The sequence below is a fragment of the Homarus americanus genome, unplaced genomic scaffold, assembly GCF_018991925.1.
Source record: "Homarus americanus isolate GMGI-L3 unplaced genomic scaffold, GMGI_Hamer_2.0 scaffold50281, whole genome shotgun sequence".
Lineage (NCBI taxonomy): Eukaryota > Metazoa > Arthropoda > Malacostraca > Decapoda > Nephropidae > Homarus > Homarus americanus.
The window spans coordinates 4,549,671-4,568,743 of NW_024742338.1; the positions used below are offsets into that span (position 1 = coordinate 4,549,671).

Below are 19,073 nucleotides of genomic sequence, written 5' to 3' on the forward strand. Positions count from 1 at the left end.
TTGTGAGGCAAATCTAACTTAGGAACGTCTGAGAAGAATAATTTTTTACTGCTAGTTGTAAGAAATGAGAGGCAGTGTAACCCTTTGATGACTATTTAACCTCTTGATGATGATGATTATTATTATTATTTAACCTTTTTTAACCCCTCCTTCCCTCCCTCCCTCCCTGGCCTGTTAAGAAATGCGCTGAGCAACCACCCGTGTGTTCTCTTCTCCCTTGAGGAAGTTGGTGTCATGAATTAGGCAACAGAGGAGGGCGATAGGAGGCCCCTGGGGTACATCACCAGCACGTGTCTCTGGCTGGGCGAGACTGAGAGGTGTGGTCGCTGGTGTGTGTGTGTGTGTGTGAGGTTAGGTTAGGCATTGGTGGTAGTTGTTGTAATTATAATATTGATAAATTAAATTAAATGTTAGTTTTTGGGTTTAAGTAACTTAGAGTAGGCATGTGTAACTGAGGTAGTAGGCAGATTAAGTTAGGTGTAGTAACTGGTAAACTAGATTAGGTATTAGTTAACTGTTAGCAGAAAAACCAGCTCATCTCATTCTGGCAATAGATAATAAGCTACAGTAGTGGTAGTAAGATAGTAGGTACCAGTGTATTGTTTGGTAGTACCGCGATAAGATTACCTGTACGTGGTGAGGCATGGTGTTAACCCCTTCCCCGTGGTTTTAGTTGATATTCTACGAGCACCCATTTAATACGTCTACTACAACGACCCCTTCCCTTTAAAACCTCTACCATAACGACGCTCTTCCCTTGTATTTAATCTCACTTCCATAACGACTTTCTCCCATTTTTTAATTTGTCTTACTGGACCACCTGGTGAACAGGAAGGAAAATTGCGAAGCTGCTGGGCGAGACTTGATTGGATTACATCTCTGGCCAGAGTTATCCCCCTCGACCGACTCATGACGTCACGGAGTTTGTTTCCCTGGCAGACGACGAGCCTAAAAGATTTCCCACCCATCTGTCCCACTCTTTCTGTGTCGAGATTAATCAACTTTTACGATGTTATCCACGAGTGTTTACTATTTCTTATTTTATCTTTGTGTAAATTAAATACACTACATATTATAAAAAATCAATTATTTTGATTAATTTTCTCTAATCGCGTGTTAACAGTAATTGAATATCTCGCTAGGAGTGTTGACACTTAATTTTTAACACTTATGTTATTGCTGTTTCACTTAACTTAATTGCTTTTTTGCAATAGAGACGAAACACCTTTGTTATTTATTGGCATTTCAACCTTGTCGCCTCAAAGTTCTGGTGTATATAAGTACATTTAGTAGTAATTTAAGGATGGCTAGTGTTCGCCTTCACTTTACCAGCTGTATGTATGTTAAGTGAGGTACCCGTTCACAGCTGGGTGGACTGAGAGCTGCCTCGGGTATGGACCAGCAACTATTAAGGCAGAAAGCGAGCGATGTATCCACTAGATGTGTGTGTGTGTGTGTCTTTATTTTTTTGAGAGGTGACATGTAAAGACACAGACAGGTAAAGAGACGCACAGACAGACAGATGAACATGCAGACAGGTAGACAGGGAAATTTGCACCATGCATTATTTAGATAAACGTGTGTGGGGTGGAGCAGGGAGGGAGTGGGGACAGAGAGAGGTGGGCTAGACTGGGAGAGGAAAGAAGAGGGGTGGGGTCGGGATGAGAGAGAGAGAGAGAGAGAGAGAGAGAGGTGAACTTGGCTGGGAAAGGAAGGGTGGGGCCGGGCTTTTGAGGGTGTGGGTGCCGGCCTGGAGGAGGGAGAGGGAAGGAGAGTGGTGCGAGAGGGGAGAGAGAGAGAGAGAGGGAGAAGTGACCTGACAAATTTCCTCCCCACCTCCACCTGTTCCGCTCTTGGTGTTGTTATTCTCTCTCTCATTCTTCGTCCTCTTTGTTTCCTCCTCCTCTTATATTCTCCCTCGCTTTTATTTTTACCCCCGGTCTTCTTTTCTTTCCTGTTTTATTTTACCTCCCCAGTTTTCTCCTCCACTCCATCTACTCTTCTTACTTCCTTTGTTCTTTCCTTAATCCTCTTTGAAACCCGATTCTTCCTTCTCTTTCTCCTTTTGTTCCTGTTAATTTCCTCTTGTTTCCACTTTCCTTTTCTTTCACTTAATCTTACCTAACTTTTTACTCTTCTCTCTTTTACACCTCCTCCGTTCTTCCTCCTTATTCCCTCCTTCCTTCCATCTCCCTTATTTGTTTCGGCTGTGTATGGGGGGAACATATTGAACAATTGAACAGGTATAAATAAGAAAATCAGGTGTGTTGGTAAGATAGAAACCCACACACACACGAACCAACTTTGAACCTCCGTGATGTTCCCTTTAAAACCTAAGTCATTGAACCTTATAAATAAACAAAACAAGAACGTAAACCTACAGACAGACAGACAGACGAACAGACAGGGGCGAGACAATGTTACCAGATCTTCGTAACCTCAGCATCTTATGTAAACAGGAATTGGAAGGACAGAAAATTAATCCGTTTATTTTTCATCATAAAGTTTTAAAGATGAATTAAAAGAAAATGGAAGTAAAATCTACGTTCAGTTTAATGGTGATATAATCGAAACGTTCAATGAAACAAGTGAAATTTAAACAACCAAATGACTTAAATTTATTTAAGTATTTGAATATAATGAATTAATTTAAAACACCTATGTTATATTTCTATTAGTTACTTAGCCATATTAATTAACTGGGTATGATATAAATAAGTTACTTTTACTTTCACCTGCAGGTAACTTTCACATAACACTAACCTGACGTGCAAGCAGAAACAATTACCTGCCCATACTTTCTCTTTAAGGTCGGTATTCCGTAACACTGGTGGCGTCTGTGGCTCGCATCGCTGAGTGCTGTAGCCACCCAAGTACTGAAGCTGTTATGAGAGAATGGCAAAACTGAGTAGGTGACCAGTTTTTATGAGAGTTTGCCATGTTTGGGAGGCGGTGGTAGGTGGCAACGGCACCCATGTGTCTACTGCGACGTACTCCCCTCCTGTTTTATCCTCGTCCTGTTGTGTAACCGACCCAAACATTGATGATCCTTTATCCAGCTTCGTAAAGTATAAGATACATTCTGTACAGCCTTACTATTATTGCGCACCGTTTATTTTCAAGCTATGTCGTAATCTGTAAAAAACTTGCTCCTATAATTTAACGTATAATTTAATGTTTAACCGCAATAAGTATTCAGTTAATAATGTTTTCAGTATATGTATTTTATGGCATAATTTCTTGCTCTTTCTCGTAGTGTAACCGATCCAAACACTGATGCTCTTTTGTTCATCTCTCCAAATTGCAATAATCTGTACAAATAAAACTATCATCAGAATATAATATGCAATATGAAGACACTGTTATTAATATGATAGTGTCAAGTCTAACAATGATAAATATACAGTCGGGTAATAATGAAATAAGATTACTTTATATAACATGGCGTAAAATCACACGACATTTTACAGGTGGGGCAGAATTAACAGACGGACGCAACATCTGACCAAAACACTGTTGTAGGTTTGGTTAGGAGTTGATACAATCTGACCTGATGATTAACACAATGTAATTTTAAACTTTTATTTACTATTAACCTGAGAGAGAAAGTTGCAGGATGTCGGGTAACAAATTGTGGTGGTAATTGTGGCAGCCAAGCGCTTCGTTATTTTATCGTAAAGTTACATTTTTCTTATTATTTCCAAGGTTTGGTTAGGGTTACATAGTGAGGTAATATTTTGGTTAGGTTTGATTAAGTTAGGTTTGACTAGGTTAGGTATGTTTAGATTAAGTTGGGTTAGATTCGATTAACTTAGGTTAGATTAGATTAACTTGGGTTAGATTCGATTAACTTGGGTTAGATTTGATTAACTTTGGTTAGATTAGATTACTGTACGCTGGATTAGATTAAGTTGTGTTAGATTAGATTACTTTACGTTGGATTAGATAACGTTAGTATGAAACATGGTGAAATAAGCTGGAGTGTCTAATTTTCAATAGCTCCTTGATCTTCTAATAGGACGAAGTGATTAATAGATAAATAAGAGTTAAATAGTACTGACAGCATCGACTAATCTTGCCGCGTTGGTGCTCGAGGACAGGTGAGCTAGGGAAGGAGGAACACCGCCCATACTCGACCCACACACACAGCCGCACCTACACGGCTCTTACCAAGGTTGTCTCTCTTCATTCTGGTCTTTTAACTGGTGTTGTGTGAACGTCTGTAGTTAAGGTAGAGTTTCAGTAATTTTGTCTCCTAACTGGGGCAACTATGTGAACGATCATATTAACTTATATTATTATAATTAAATGTGGGTTATAAAGAATTAATTGGTCGTTAATTATGGGTTATAAGGTATCATTAATGCGCGTTATATCAATGTACATTATATTTTATATTTATAGTGTATGTGTGTTTGGTTATCCTTATAAATATGACCATCGCTGTTGGTAATTTTTCGATATACTCAAGTTGTTGTCATTGGTACGAAAGTCCGCCAAATTTACGGGAACTGAAGACAATGTATCCTAACCTAACCTAACCTAACCTAACCTTTTTGTATTTAATCAAACGACCTTAATTTAACCTTATCTTAGTCTAACGTTAATTGACATAACCTTTTTGTAAGTAATCTAACTTCAACTAACCTATCGTAACCCAAACATAACCTAACCTAAATTTAACCTCATCCACACCGAGAAGAAGCGAGTCCCAGCTAACCAAATCTAAAGTTACCAACACAATGATGTGAATTATCTGGGCGTGTCCCGGAACATGTCACGTACACCCGAGTCAGTTTTCACCCAATTTTGTAAACATACTGTACACATCTGGAAGCTAAATGATGCCATAAAAGGCTAAATAAGATAAAATAAAAAATGGAGACATTAATTAAACAAAACGACAACCCTGTATTGTTAGCTGTGGGAGTACTGTGGCTACTATACTGTTAGCTGTGTGAGTACTGTGGCTACTATACTGTTAGCTGTGTGAGTACTGTGGCTACTATACTGTTAGCTGTGTGAGTACTGTGGCTGTGTGACTGTGGCTACTGTTGGCTGTGTGAATACTGTTAGCTGTGTGAGTACTGTGGCTACTATACTGTTAGCTGTGTGAGTACTGTGGCTACTATACTGTTAGCTGTGTGAGTACTGTGGCTACTATACTGTTAGCTGTGTGAGTACTGTGGCTACTATACTGTTAGCTGTAGTAAATAGCTGAACTCCTTAATCTCGGGTAATGATCTCAACCCGTTAACTCTTCAGGCTAGTAGACGACAAAAAAAAACTAGGAGCTGCTACTAGTTCGCTGCCTTGCTACTAGGAGCTGCTACTAGTTCGCTGCCTTGCTACTAGGAGCTGCTACTAGTTCGCCGCCTTGCTGCTAGGAGCTGCTACTTGTTCGCCGCCAGGAGCTGCAACTAGGAGCTGCTACTAGCCCGCCGCCATACTAACTAGCTGTTCCTAGGACCTTGAGAGAAAGGGTATAAGGGGGACGGGGGCAGAGCATGAGAGAGAGAGGCAGGACAGTAGAGAGAGAGAGAAACGGATAAGTGAGACAGATAAAGTATGTGTGAGAGAGAGGTCAGGACACATAGCAGGTAGGAGTGGAGTGCCCTGGGCTGGGTTGGACTCCACAGCTGTTGCATAGCCGGCAGCAGGACAAGCCTCCTCCTTCTCTTGCAGCATTAGGTTAGACTCCGCGTAAGTCTTAAACTGACCACGGAGCCTTTACCACACACACACACATACTAAGTAACAAGCACAACTAATGACGTCACCTGATAAACACACAGCTAATGACGTCACTTAATAACAAGCACAACTAATGACGTCACCTGATAAACACAGCTAATGACGTCACTTAATAACAAACACAACTAATGACGTCACCTGATAAACACACAGCTAATGACGTCACTTAATAACAAACACAACTAATGACGTCACCTGATAAACACACAGCTAATGACGTCACTTAATAACAAACACAACTAATGACGTCACCTGATAAACACACAGCTAATGACGTCACTTAATAACAAGCACAACTAATGACGTCACCTGATAAACACAGCTAATGACGTCACTTAATAACAAACACAACTAATGACGTCACCTGATAAAAACACAGTTAATGACGTCACGTGTACCTATAGCTGCTTGTGTAGGAAATTGATGATGGGATTTTTTTTTATTGGAAATTGATGTTATATAATAAAATGATGGTACTTGTTTATGGAATTGATGATGTCTTTGTGGGTTTAGTGCCGTAGTCCTCTCCAGTCCATCTTGTTCGTAGTAATTATCCTACATTGGGGTATTTTAGCCGATTTGAAACAACGATAATATTAAGCTATTTTTATCCAAGTTCTCATATCTCAGCTGTCCAAAGGTGCCCATGAGATTCAAAGTTCAAATCCTCAAAGGTTCGTAACTTAAAAATTTTCCTCGTATATTGAATCCAAATAGTGAGGGGTTTTTTTATTACACGAGTTCACTGATCTTTGTGATCGCCTAAATGAGTCGATATAATTTTAACGGGAAAATTTTTTCTCCTTTTAACCGCATATCTATTATACCAAACACGTGTCAATTGAAAAAAAATACATGCCAGCGTTTAATTCTGATGAAAATGTAAGCCAAACGATGTTATTCTCACGGGTAAAAAGCTAGTGAGTGATGCTTGATGTATGATAGTCAAGGGGTGGGGGGGGGCAGCAGGTGTTTGAACTTTCCGCCATCTTTACAGCGGTGAACGTAATTTGGTTTTAGACACGCGATGGGAGTGAGGGAGTCGGGGAGGTGGGTACTGTATTCACCTCTCAAAGATGTCCGTCCGATCGTTGATAGTTGTAATCCTCAGTGGTGTGATATATATATATATATATATATATATATATATATATATATATATATATATATATATATATATATATATATATATATATATATATATGAGATCCACAATGAAAAGTCTTGAATAAAGACGAAAGCTAAGGTGCTCTGTTGTTTCCCTTTTCCGTGTGATTTATCATTATTTTTATATTATATATTATATATATATATATATATATATATATATATATATATATATATATGTATGTATACATATATATATATATATATATATATATATATATATATATATATATATATATATATATATATATATATATATATATATATATATATATATATATATATATATATATATATATATATATATATATATATATATATATATATATATATATATATATATATATATATATATATATATTGGTCTTTGTACAATTTATTACTATATTTTAACATTTCTGAGTTGGATATAAAAGGGGAAATATATAATTTTGTTTTGTATTTATTATTTCAGCTGGTAGTCTGTCCACCCACACTTATTTTAAATGTCCAGTTATTTCAATTCCCATCATAATATTGTTTCCGATTTGCCACAATTTCAACAGCTTGCGGGAAATACGTCTTGCAGAATTTGTCTCGTCACTGGTAAAATATTGCACGATTTTGATAAATATTACAATGTAAAATGTCCAAAACAAACTGATCATAAACCATATGGCGGAGGAGGAGGTTGTCGTCTGGGACCTAATGTATCATATGATGTGTTGGGGTCACGGCCGGGAGGGAATATTTAGTGAATTATTTTCTTTATTCGTATTCATTTTTAAACTCATAATTTTATCTTCAATGAATTATACAAATAACAAGACTGGATTTAGTGAGGCTAATAATAAACGGAACATGAATAATATTTATAATTAAAACACGAACCAGTAATACTAGTTGTATTTCTTTTTATTTATTTTATATATTTTTTGTCATTTACATTGTATATATTTACAAAGTGTGGTTATATTTGAGATTGCTCCCTAGACTTACACAAATGCTCCATAAAGAGAGGGAAATAATCGGTTAAGGTGGGACGGCAGACGACGGACCGCCATATTTGTTTTTCCACCACTCACAGAACTTCTCCAAATATGACTAATTTCTGACAATTTCTACCTGGTCATATAGGTCAAGTGTCAGATAAATGGCTTACAGACATGACACAATAATCTCCCAGCCACTAATTAGGAAACTGCCTGAGGAAATCTAATTAGGCCGTGTTGGTCTCTCGCGTTCAAATTTCAGTGGGAAATGGTTCTTGTTTTAAAGTTACGACCATGAGCAGTTTTACGATGTACATTTTCTTCTCTTGCTATTTTAAGTTTAACTGTCGCTAGTTTTGTTTTTAGTTGTATTTCTATTTGTATGATTAGTTTTAACGTATTTCCATTATTATACTCATTTATTATTATTATTGTTATCATTACTCTTATTATTATTATCATCCATTTATCCATTTAGTTACACTTTCCTAGGTTGAATTATATTATCATCATTTAAGAGTCTATTACCGTAAACGTGCATAGTAATCTGTACGACACTAAAGGGGGGGAGGGTAGAGAGAGAGCAAGAGCGGAAGGGATAAAGGGAGAGAGGAGGGGGATAAAGGTAGAGAGAGAAAGAGATGAGTAATGGCTGTTGTCATTGCTTGATTCAAACTGCCATCCACCCTCACCTTACCTCCAACACTCCCCTTCACCTCTCCCCTTACTGTGCTCAGATCACCCCTTACCCCTGCATTACTTCCCTGACCGTCACACACGCACACACACACACTTCCGCACACTTGCGTCGAGATGTCTGCCACCCCCAAGCTTCCTACGTCACTCTTCACCCCTTCCTCCCCCTTCTCCCTCCGCTTCCTCTCCCCTCCCCTCCCCTCACACACACACACACACACACACACCTGTACGCACACACCTTTGTCCTCACACAGCGCCACACCTGCCTCGGCTTTCCCACCCCAAACTACGGCTACACCCAGACTGAGAAAGGTGTCGTGTGTATTCTGAAGCGTGGAGGAGAGTGTATAGTGAAAGCAAGGAGAAAGAAAAGAGAACAAAGAATAAAGCAGAGAAATGTGGCAGAGAAATTTGTGTGTGTGTGTGAGATAATAACTGCGAGGAGAGACTGACAACAGCACGGTGCAGAAGGAAGGCCCCCCAACTAAACCAGGATTGAGAACTCTCACTGGAAATCATTGTTGTCCTTTTGTCACGTTACTCCAGAAGACCTGGAAATATTAAGTCCGTTCATCTGTCAGTGTCTTGTGTACATTATAAAAGTCTTGATTTGTTTTTTTAACAAATTACTGTTTAATAATTGGGCCGTTTGGATGCCTTCCACAATTTGTATTTAACCTCCTCATTTTGGGAACCACTTATTCATTTTCCATCTCCCTATCAGACTTTCATCAAGAACGCGTTAAAACTTAAACAGATATTGGGTGTGTGAATACGAGCCAACAAAATATCGAGCAAGTTTGATAAGTTAGTTGATTAATCAGTATACGAGTATAAACTAACAAAATCCCACACGAGTTCGAAAATTATCAATATTTCCCCATCATTGTTTTGTGCATTTGCGACCACTTGTGCTCAGTGTTTTCCTCAGCCGGGTACCTGGATCCACTGAATAATGTTACGGGTTCTGGATCCACTGAATAATGTTACGGGTTCTGGATCCACTGAATAATGTTACGGGTTCTGGATCCACTGAATAATGTTACGGGTTCTGGATCCACTGAATAATGTTACGGGTTCTGGATCCACTGAATAATGTTACGGGTACCTGAAACCACTGAATAATGTTACGGGTACCTGAAGCCACTGAATAATGTTACGGGTTCTGGATCCACTGAATAATGTTACGGGTACCTGAAACCACTGAATAATGTTACGGGTACCTGAAGCCACTGAATAATGTTATAGGTACCTGGAGCTACTGAATAATGTTACGGGTACCTGAAGCCACTGAATAATGTTACGGGTACCTGAAGCCACTGAATAATGTTATAGGTACCTGGAGCTACTGAATAATGTTACGGGTACCTGAAGCCACTGAATAATGTTATAGGTACCTGGAGCTACTGAATCATGTTATGGGTACCTGGAGCCGCGGGATTTTGTTGCAAGTGTAAGTCAAGATGTATCCCGCTTTTATTATAACTATATACAGGTTTATACTTGCTGTGACTTCCAAAGATCCTCGATATTGTTTTTCTTTTTTGTAGTACGATTTTTTACTGAAGGAATGGTTGTGGAAATGCGGGAATCTGAGAGAGAGAGAGAGAGAGAGAGAGAGAGAGAGAGAGAGAGAGAGGCTGCGAGAGGGAAGGTGAGATTAGAGGAATCTAATAAAAGAATGAAGTTTAAACAAAGAAATTATCAGTAGCGGAATAAAATAATGTATGTCAAAATGTCCAAGGAAAATACGACTGGCGGCGGTTGGCGGTACTTGCGTGGGCTTCAACGGGGCCATACTAGTGGATGTGGCGCTCAGTCCAGACAACTTAAAGGCTCCTACGATGATTATTACTCGTAGCTGGAGATGTTAGAGTGTACCTTACGGTTTACTGGTTGACCTAAAGGTAAAAACCATAGAAATAACGTCTAAAAATAGAACAAAACTGCCTTAGATATGTTCATTATGCCAAAGTTAACGTGAGGCTATCCAAAGATTCTCAGATCTAATTGCCACCTAAAACTTTTATAAGATGATTAGATGAATGTGTAGGAAATTTACTTCCGGTATAACTTTTAAGCTATATATATATATATATATATATATATATATATATATATATATATATATATATATATTTATTTATATATATTTATATTTGTGTGTGTATGTATGTATCCAGCACATAATGGCGGCGCAGTCCCTGGTTGTAATAGGGTACGGTAAAGTGCGGTGAACCACAAAGTATCGTACAGCAGCCAGTGAGAGTGAAGGATAGGTGCTTTGACGTACACGGTCCTTCATCGTCCACGATTCCACAACTTACGCGGTCCTTTAACGTACAGTCGTACACGACTCTAGCTAAAGTGATTTTATAGCATACACGGTGCTTCAACGACAACGTACACGGTGCTTCAATGACAACGTACACGGTGCTTCAACGACAACGTACACGGTGCTTCAATGACAACGTACACTGCTTCAACGTAAACGGTACTTCAGAGTACACGGTCTTAAAACGTGCAGGGGCTGTGGAACCTTAGCTTGCAATGGCTGAGTTACACTAGTTTCATGTAGGAAGTGCACAACGTTACATACTGTACCTTGAGATTCTTGCTCATAATGACTTAAAACTCACAACTATGAAGTCTGCAGAAATTGGTATTGTTCATGGAAGATGTTTAAACTGTAATGTATTACAATCTTAAAGCGCGTAATCTAGGTTAATAAATGAACGAGTTCTCAATGTTTAAATATTTAAGTGATACATTCACCCAGAAATCCTTCGATAAACATAGTTTCACATTCTTTGATGTTGACTAGTTCTTCCGATACAAAGCTTCGCTGGCCAGGAGATGACAAGGATACGTACCTCCTTGTTCACTCACGGTTTCCGGACATGACATTCTCTCTACTACACGGTATTGACAGTGGCCTTTGTTATTTGTGTTTCCTGAATCCTTGAGAATGTTACCTATTCAAAAGTTCAGTAAATATTCCATTTATTTTTACGTAACTTTTTCGTCAACTTTGCTGTGAAGTTACAGTCGATCATTATATATATATATATATATATATATATATATATATATATATATATATATATATATATATATATATATATATATATATATATATATTAACAATACCGCTTGTTAAACTTAGTAAACTGTTAAATCATATATGGTTAAAAAATACAGTAAATGTGAAGATAATGACTATTTGGCGATGTCTTAGAGGTGTGTGTGTTCCTCAGGGGACCACCAGGCTTCAACACTGTGTAGAACTAAGGAATAGAATTCACCTATAATTTGTAGACAGTACAGCTTAATTATCAGTTTTCAACACTTACTATAGAATTGGTGTTAAATGTTGGAAAAATTGTCTTGTAAACTCTACAAGGCTGTGAGAGGTTTTAAGTTGTACGGGTGACTGTAATTTGTCCAGTAAATACAGCCCGATAACTGCGCCCAAGATGCCGATATTTATTTAATTTATTTCCTTCTCTCTCTTTCCTTCATCATATGTTTTATTATAATTGTTGTATAAGTCATAACACACTTCTCTCTCTACAGACACCGAGTGTAAGGCAGCGATCGAGGACAACACGTCAACGGAGGAGCCACATATTACCAGCGCTCTCACCTCCACTACCTCTGCCATCAACACCTCCACTACCTCCTCCTCCACCACAGACAGCCACCACAACCCCAACAGCAGTGGAGGCGGTCAGCAGGATGGGGTGGAGGGACAGGAGGTGAGCACTATAGAACCCAAGAAGCCCTTGCCCATGGCCTTCACCATCGAGTTGGGTGACGCACCGGGTGGCGGCGGCGGCGGCGTTGCCGACCTCAGCGTAGCCAAGAAGTTGGACATAACCGCCTCTATCAGCAAGTGGGCTCCCAAACACAGACGTAACCTGAGTCTGACCAAAGTCGAAGAACACAAGGTGAGTCCTGGTGGGTGTTTTTGGTGACCCAGGTTGAGGTCCCTGTTATATTGTAAGTGCTCAGACCGTATGAACTGGAGTATCACGGGTTAGGGTCAGCTTTAGTGACCTTGGTAAAGAACGCTTAAAGGCCACCTTGAATGACCCGTGTGTCAGCATAAGTGACCTGTATATGGTAGGTCAGCCGTGATGAACCATGGCTGGAAATACTTGGAAAACACATTGAAAGGTCAACCTGACCTTCAGTTGTTTTTGCTAATAAAGTTCCCTAAAAGAGCAGACACCCTCAACTGTCGCTTCACTTGAGTGTGTTGGTCATCTGGAGTTGTCAGGTCAAAGGTCAACCATGAGAACAGGTCATAGGAGGGTCACGATGACAACCAGTAACTCTCAAAGAAACGTAAAATATTTTTGTATTTAGTGTAGTATGGTTCGTGTCGTTTGATTACAGCTCCGTTCTTAGGTGAGAGCATTGATGTGACAGTTCATTTACCAGTTATATTTCAATTAACTGTGATAGAGGGATTATGTTCAGAGCTGCAACTGTTAATTTACCAATTATATTCTAATTTCCTGTGAACTGTTATAGGGGCAGTGTTTAGATAGTGTAACTGCTTTTCACCCAATATGTCCCAAGTAACTGGTGTGTAGGGGCAGTGTTCAGGGAATTATAACTGTATTTCTAACACACGAACACTTTTACTAACTAAAAAGCTCAACTAACACAGTCTACTAACATTTTTCTCCGACACTGTGCAGGTGGTGGAGAATTTCTTTGACGAGAATGGCAACTCACGGGCCAAGCGACGCAGCACCATCAGTCGCCTTGATGTGAGCCACCACTAACTCTCTCTCTCTCTCTCGCTTTATTTACGGGTCCTCCTGTAGGACGAAAACCACCTAAACGAACTTAACCATAGTTAACGTAGACCCGTATATTTTTGTTTTTGCATTTAGTTCTTGTTTTTTCTCATTAAAATCTTACGATTGAAAATCGTGAAAATATTCCCAATAAGAGAATTTTACTGTTATTTTTATTTATTAATTTTATCTTCTTATATCCACTCGGGAAAATTAAACCTTTAATGTGAAACATTAAGTGAGAAAATAATAAGTATATCCTTTAAAAAATACAAACACGATTTTTTCAAGGTTAATTGGAGCTGTTATTATTGCTTAAGTTCATTTATGTGGTTTTCGCATTTTAGGAGTTTTTGTTGTTTTTATCCTTTGTTTACCTCCAGCGTACATGCTGTCCTCTCAAAGTTGACGTGTGAGCTGCGACGCACCACTATGGGGGCCTCTGATAGCAACTTTTAATATGTACCGTACAGTTTGCTGTTAGTATATGGGTTACGGAGTCCCTTTATGGGTTTAGTGAGTGTGGCGCTAAACTGTTGTCTGGGCGTGTGTGTATGTGTACAGGAGACAGACTATAACATCTGTACACGCATAAGTTCTTAATTTACACGCACAGAGTCCACTATTAACGTCCCGTATACACACCCAGGCTTAAAAATAGCACCCTGCCGCCTCTGAACTGCTAAAGTGACCCCTTAATACTCAGACTATAACCTGTCTTCCCTATACTACGACGCAACACAGTTCAACCCGGGTGAGTGTGTGTGTGTGTGTTGGTCAAGTTATAACTCTGGACATACTGCTCAAATCACCGCAACTTTGAGATCTCTCTGTGTTGTTTAACTTCTCTGTTGCTTCTTCGTCACTTTTTAATTTAATAATATCTAGTTATATTAAGCGTATTAAAAATTAAGTTTTTTGTCGTAGCTTGATTCAATTTTGTTTTTATTATATTTTCCCTAAATTTATTTGGTTGGAATATTTCGATTTGTAATGCGTAACAATGTTTAAACAGATTGATGTGAGATTGTCCACATTTTGATTTAATCACTTAAGAATATTATCTGATCTATACATACTTTCCTTTGCATGTTAGTGTTACAGTTATCCCCAGCCAGGATTCGAGCCTTGGCTGGGCCTGGTTGTAACATTATCCAATATTTTGATGATAGAAAAATATTCGACTTAAGAGTGCTTTGAAATGTAATGCTTGTAGACACTGATAGCCTCATTTGTGTTAAGAGAATTCGTTTTTTTATGGTTTAGTTTTTTATCTTTAAATATGGCAGTCATTTATTTAGAGCCTGTGTGTGCAGTGGGGGGTAAGCTACTGTTGCCGTTTACAGTTGTAGACAAAATTTCACGGACGATTTTGTCATTATCTGACAACGGTTACGTACAGGATTACGATCACCTGAAGAATCTCCACCCCAGCTTATTTCACCTAAAGATTAACCTCCCTAACGCTAATCTAACCTAACTTATCCTTATCCTCCCAAATAGCGTTAGGATGGTTAATCTTTAGGTGATTCTTTAGGTATTCCAAGGCTAACACCCTAACTGAGATTGTGTTAAAGAGTGCCCGAAGAGTCTCCAGTCTGAGTTAAATGACACAGTTCTTCAAGTTAGTTTCATAGTCTCAGATGACTGTCAAATGGGGCCTGGTCCTACTAGGCTTCACAAGTATACCAATTTACTAGGCAGGGGCGGATCCTGGGGGTCCGGACCCTCCCTTTTCATCAGAAATTCCAATCCCTTTTAATGCAGTATTGTACTCAGGCATTTTTGTATAGTAAAGAGTAATTACTATTGACCTCAGAATATCTCTAATATCAAGTGCACATGGCTTAAAAATTCCCATATTGGTCAGCGACCCCCCAACCCCCCAGCTGGATAGGCTCACCATGTTCCTACAACTTCTTGGATCCGCCCCAGTTAGGATTGGGTTTCAGTCTTTTTAGTTAGTTGACAGCCCCAATGGTTCCAAGTGCTATTGGGTCCCAATCCTAGTCTTTAAGCAATGGGATTCCTTTTGATCTCGATAAAGTTCCTCTCCGGCGGAGTAATACATAACTTGAAGCTCGCTGGTCAACATTCACAAACTCACTCTGGTAAATGATTTTAAAATGTGGCTTTACTATATTTGGTGTATATATATGTGTGTGTGTGTGTGTGTGTGTGTGTGTGGTCATTAGTTGCGTTTTCCATTTTGTTTGTTTATTATAGTGACCCTGCGTTTGACGGGAAAACAAAGTAAATAAAAGGTTTAGATTTTAGTAAATATCTCTTTGCATGTCATTGCGTGTTTTTGCTTTATATATATATATATATATATATATATATATATATATATATATATATATATATATATATATATATATATATATATATATATATATATATATATTGTATAGTATAGTTTATTCCTAAACTGCATGCTTGTGTTCTAACCTTAATCCCAATATTTATAGTAAAATAAATTTCTTGATCCGTCTATGTACATTTCCCCCGCCCATTGATAGCGTTGTCAATTATCTTTTATTGTATATTTCGCACATCTAATGTTGGAAAGTCTTTGCTGTGTCTCTTTACACGGTGTTGTATTTATGTACTGCCTCACTAAAATGTATCAAGGGGTTTTCACCCCTATTAACAGTGTTTCCAATTCTGCTGCGCCCCATTGGCAGTCTTCTCATGTCTTTTTCTGTGCCTGTTTAGTCTTAGTTTTACCTAAATACAATAAACAGCCTTTCCTCCTGCTTGTGTTAAACAATGTTGCCAGAAATCTTTGTCGTGAGTGAAGTCAGGTAAGAAAGTCTTCTCTTCCCACCTGTAGTAGCACTGTTCACTGAGGTCTTTTAATCAGGTATGTCTTTATCACTATTATCGGTGTAGTCAGGTATCTGTACCCCTTATCTACGGTGACTGGCTCTTGGAGTCTTGAGAAGGAGAGGTAATCAATCTGGCAATACTGTGTCAGTGTTTACATTTTACACAATCAGCTGATACATTGCGAACACACCGAGATTGTTTTCTGTTATCTCCAGGGGAAAGATGTCTCATATACTTGTTTTTATTGTCATATATATGAAAAACCAAGTACAACGGGGGCATGAAACGACTTGTTCAATTTTATTTTTTATTTTTATGGACACATAACGCTGCGACAATTATACACCGGCATTTTTTTGTGTTTATAGTGCGTTATAAATATCTGAGTTCATACCCAACGCAACAGGTTCCTCTTGAGAGATGAGAACGATAGTGATTCCCCCTTCTCTCTCTCTTAGACCCGTTAGGAGTCATCACAGGTAACATTACCCGCTATCGTCTCTCGTTAGCTTTCATTTACGAGCCATCGCTACTGTATCTTTTGTCAGCCGTCATCCAGGAAACCGCACTAGCCCTCTCGATAGCTGTCACCCAGGTGGCATCTCTACAGAAGTTTTGGTAAGATTCCCTCCTAATTGGTTAACATGTCTAGTTAAGCCCGTAGTCTAAGGTTCATTTATGGTTTTCGATGTTGTGTAAATAATGTAATGGATATTCATCATGTCAGCCTTGAGAATTCAGGCTTATATTCGTGTGTTTATAAATACGAATCGATGTAAAAACTTATAATTCAGAAACTGCATAAGACTGTGGTCTTAGGTTAGGCCAAATATTTTAGATATATTCGCAAGGTTGTAGTTGCCGAGAGAAAACGTGTGAGCTGTGTGGCGTGGAGAGGAATAACATTGCTCACCGAGGCAGCCATGTCACTCGAACGACTAAATAGAAGTACTGTATTCCGTTCAGATGGCAGACACGTCAGCTCAACCTAGCGGACAGGAAGTGGGCGGAGATGATGCCCTCTGGGCTTGAGAGGTCGATGATAGGGATTAAAAAGTGTGAGAGAGAGGATCGGAATGACGAGCACACAGCTGTATTGGTTCAAATTATCGAGGATGTCTGTCATGTACAGCGAACCTTATTCCTCATTTACATGCCAACATAGTGCGATTCTCGCATTTAAGATGACACTGGCAGAAACTGGTTATGTGATCAGTCATGCACCCATACGTGAGCACCCATAAAGCATTATTGAGCGAACTTGTTTAACCTGCGGAATGTTGTTGCGTGACTCGATGGGTGTGAGGCGGCCGGGAGGGGAGGGGTGGCCGGGGTTGGTTGGACCTGATTGTGGGAGGGGAGGGGAGGGGCGGGGCGGTAGTGAAGATGAGTCATTACACGTACTTCTTGCCACGAGGAGATTCCTTGCTAATGTCATATTTTGTTTTATGTCGGAGTCCTGGGCAATGAGTACGTCTCGGTAATGTGAGAGGCAGGTAAGACGAGGAAAAATATATGCAGGTAACCGAAATATATTTTAAACCTTGGAGGACGGTGGTTATAAACTATAGCATTATTATTTTATTTTACTTTTTATTATAAATTTTATTTACTATGAATAATTATTACATTTTCGCCCCCAGGCCCTGATGTGGGTCAGTGACCTGTGCCCGGGTGGGCAAATCCCCCCCCCCCCCCAAAAAAAAAAATTCACCTAGAGTTTTAACCATCGTCCTCAGAGGATTAAACCATGGTCTTGAATTACATTATACCATCTCCTGAAAGTGTTAAACTCGTCCTCCTTAGTAGTGTGTGTGTGTGTTACACACAAAGAACGACACAGTATGCAGGAATTTTAATGGTGGTGGGGAAGGTGTATACTTGTGATAATGGCCCATGTTACTCTTATTAATATTTAACTACAACATAACACACGGGGCTACTGGCGATGGTGGTTGTGGCGTTGGTGTTGATCGTGGTTGGGGTATACATGTCTGGTGATGGAAGTGGTGATTGATGGTGATGGTAGTGGTGCTAATGATGGTGGTAGTGGTGCTGATGATGGTGGTAGTGGTGCTGATGATGATGGTAGTAGTGGTGATGGTAATAGTAGTAGTAATGATGGTAATAGTATAAATATTGGTGGTGGGCTTCAAAGAGTAACCAACCAACCTCCCACCATTGATAATATCCTCTTGGTCCCACCTAAACTAGCGTCTTCCCTTGTCGCCATACCTCTCACTATCACTTGTTTTTCTATCTTGCTATTCGCAATCGTCATCACCGCCACTATTAATATCTCCACGTCAAATTCACCAGTATTAACTATCTTGTTTTTAGTCTATTAGGGTTCATTATTTTTACGAAGACTGTATATATTTTTGTTTATCGGGTCAAAATCGTCAATATGAACAATAACAATAATATTACTAGCAAAAAAAAAAGACCGCCTCGACCAAACCTAAACATGATGGGTGATGGTGCTATGGCTTCATACTCAGGGCCGTGTGTAGTGTGTCCCCCCTACTCGTTCTTCCGACCTTGTCTGGGGCTTCCTTCTTGTTACTTTTGTCTACTGATGTACACAGTTTAGTAAGTATTTGGGTATCCTGGAAATCCCTGGGTGTGTAGAACCAGAGTCTTAAGTTGATGTTGTTATAGAACCAGGGACTCTGAGCACGTGTCCAAGGTCTCCAAGCATGTGCAAGAAGAGAACCAAGGTTTCCAGCTCGTGGAAATGTAGAACCAAAATCTCCAATTACAAATATCGAAACAAGGTCTCCAAGCACGTGTGAATATAGAACCAGTGTCCAAGTACATGGAAATTTAGAACCGAGGT

At 39.2% G+C, this 19,073-nt stretch overlaps 1 protein-coding gene across 21 annotated transcripts in view; it reads left to right on the forward strand.

Moving 5' to 3' along the window:
* The window catches only part of LOC121876862 (serine-rich adhesin for platelets-like), a 132,215-nt gene that overhangs the window by 72,224 nt on the left and 40,918 nt on the right, over positions 1-19,073 (forward strand). For 19 of the 21 annotated variants that reach the window (XM_042382359.1, XM_042382352.1, XM_042382347.1 and 16 more), the window contains 2 exons: positions 12,168-12,541; positions 13,301-13,372. In XM_042382359.1, coding sequence (XP_042238293.1) covers positions 12,168-12,541; positions 13,301-13,372 — 446 coding nt within the window. Of the gene's footprint in view, positions 1-12,164; positions 12,542-13,300; positions 13,373-19,073 lie in introns of all 21 variants that reach the window. The other 2 variants (XM_042382363.1, XM_042382353.1) reach the window with 2 other exon arrangements.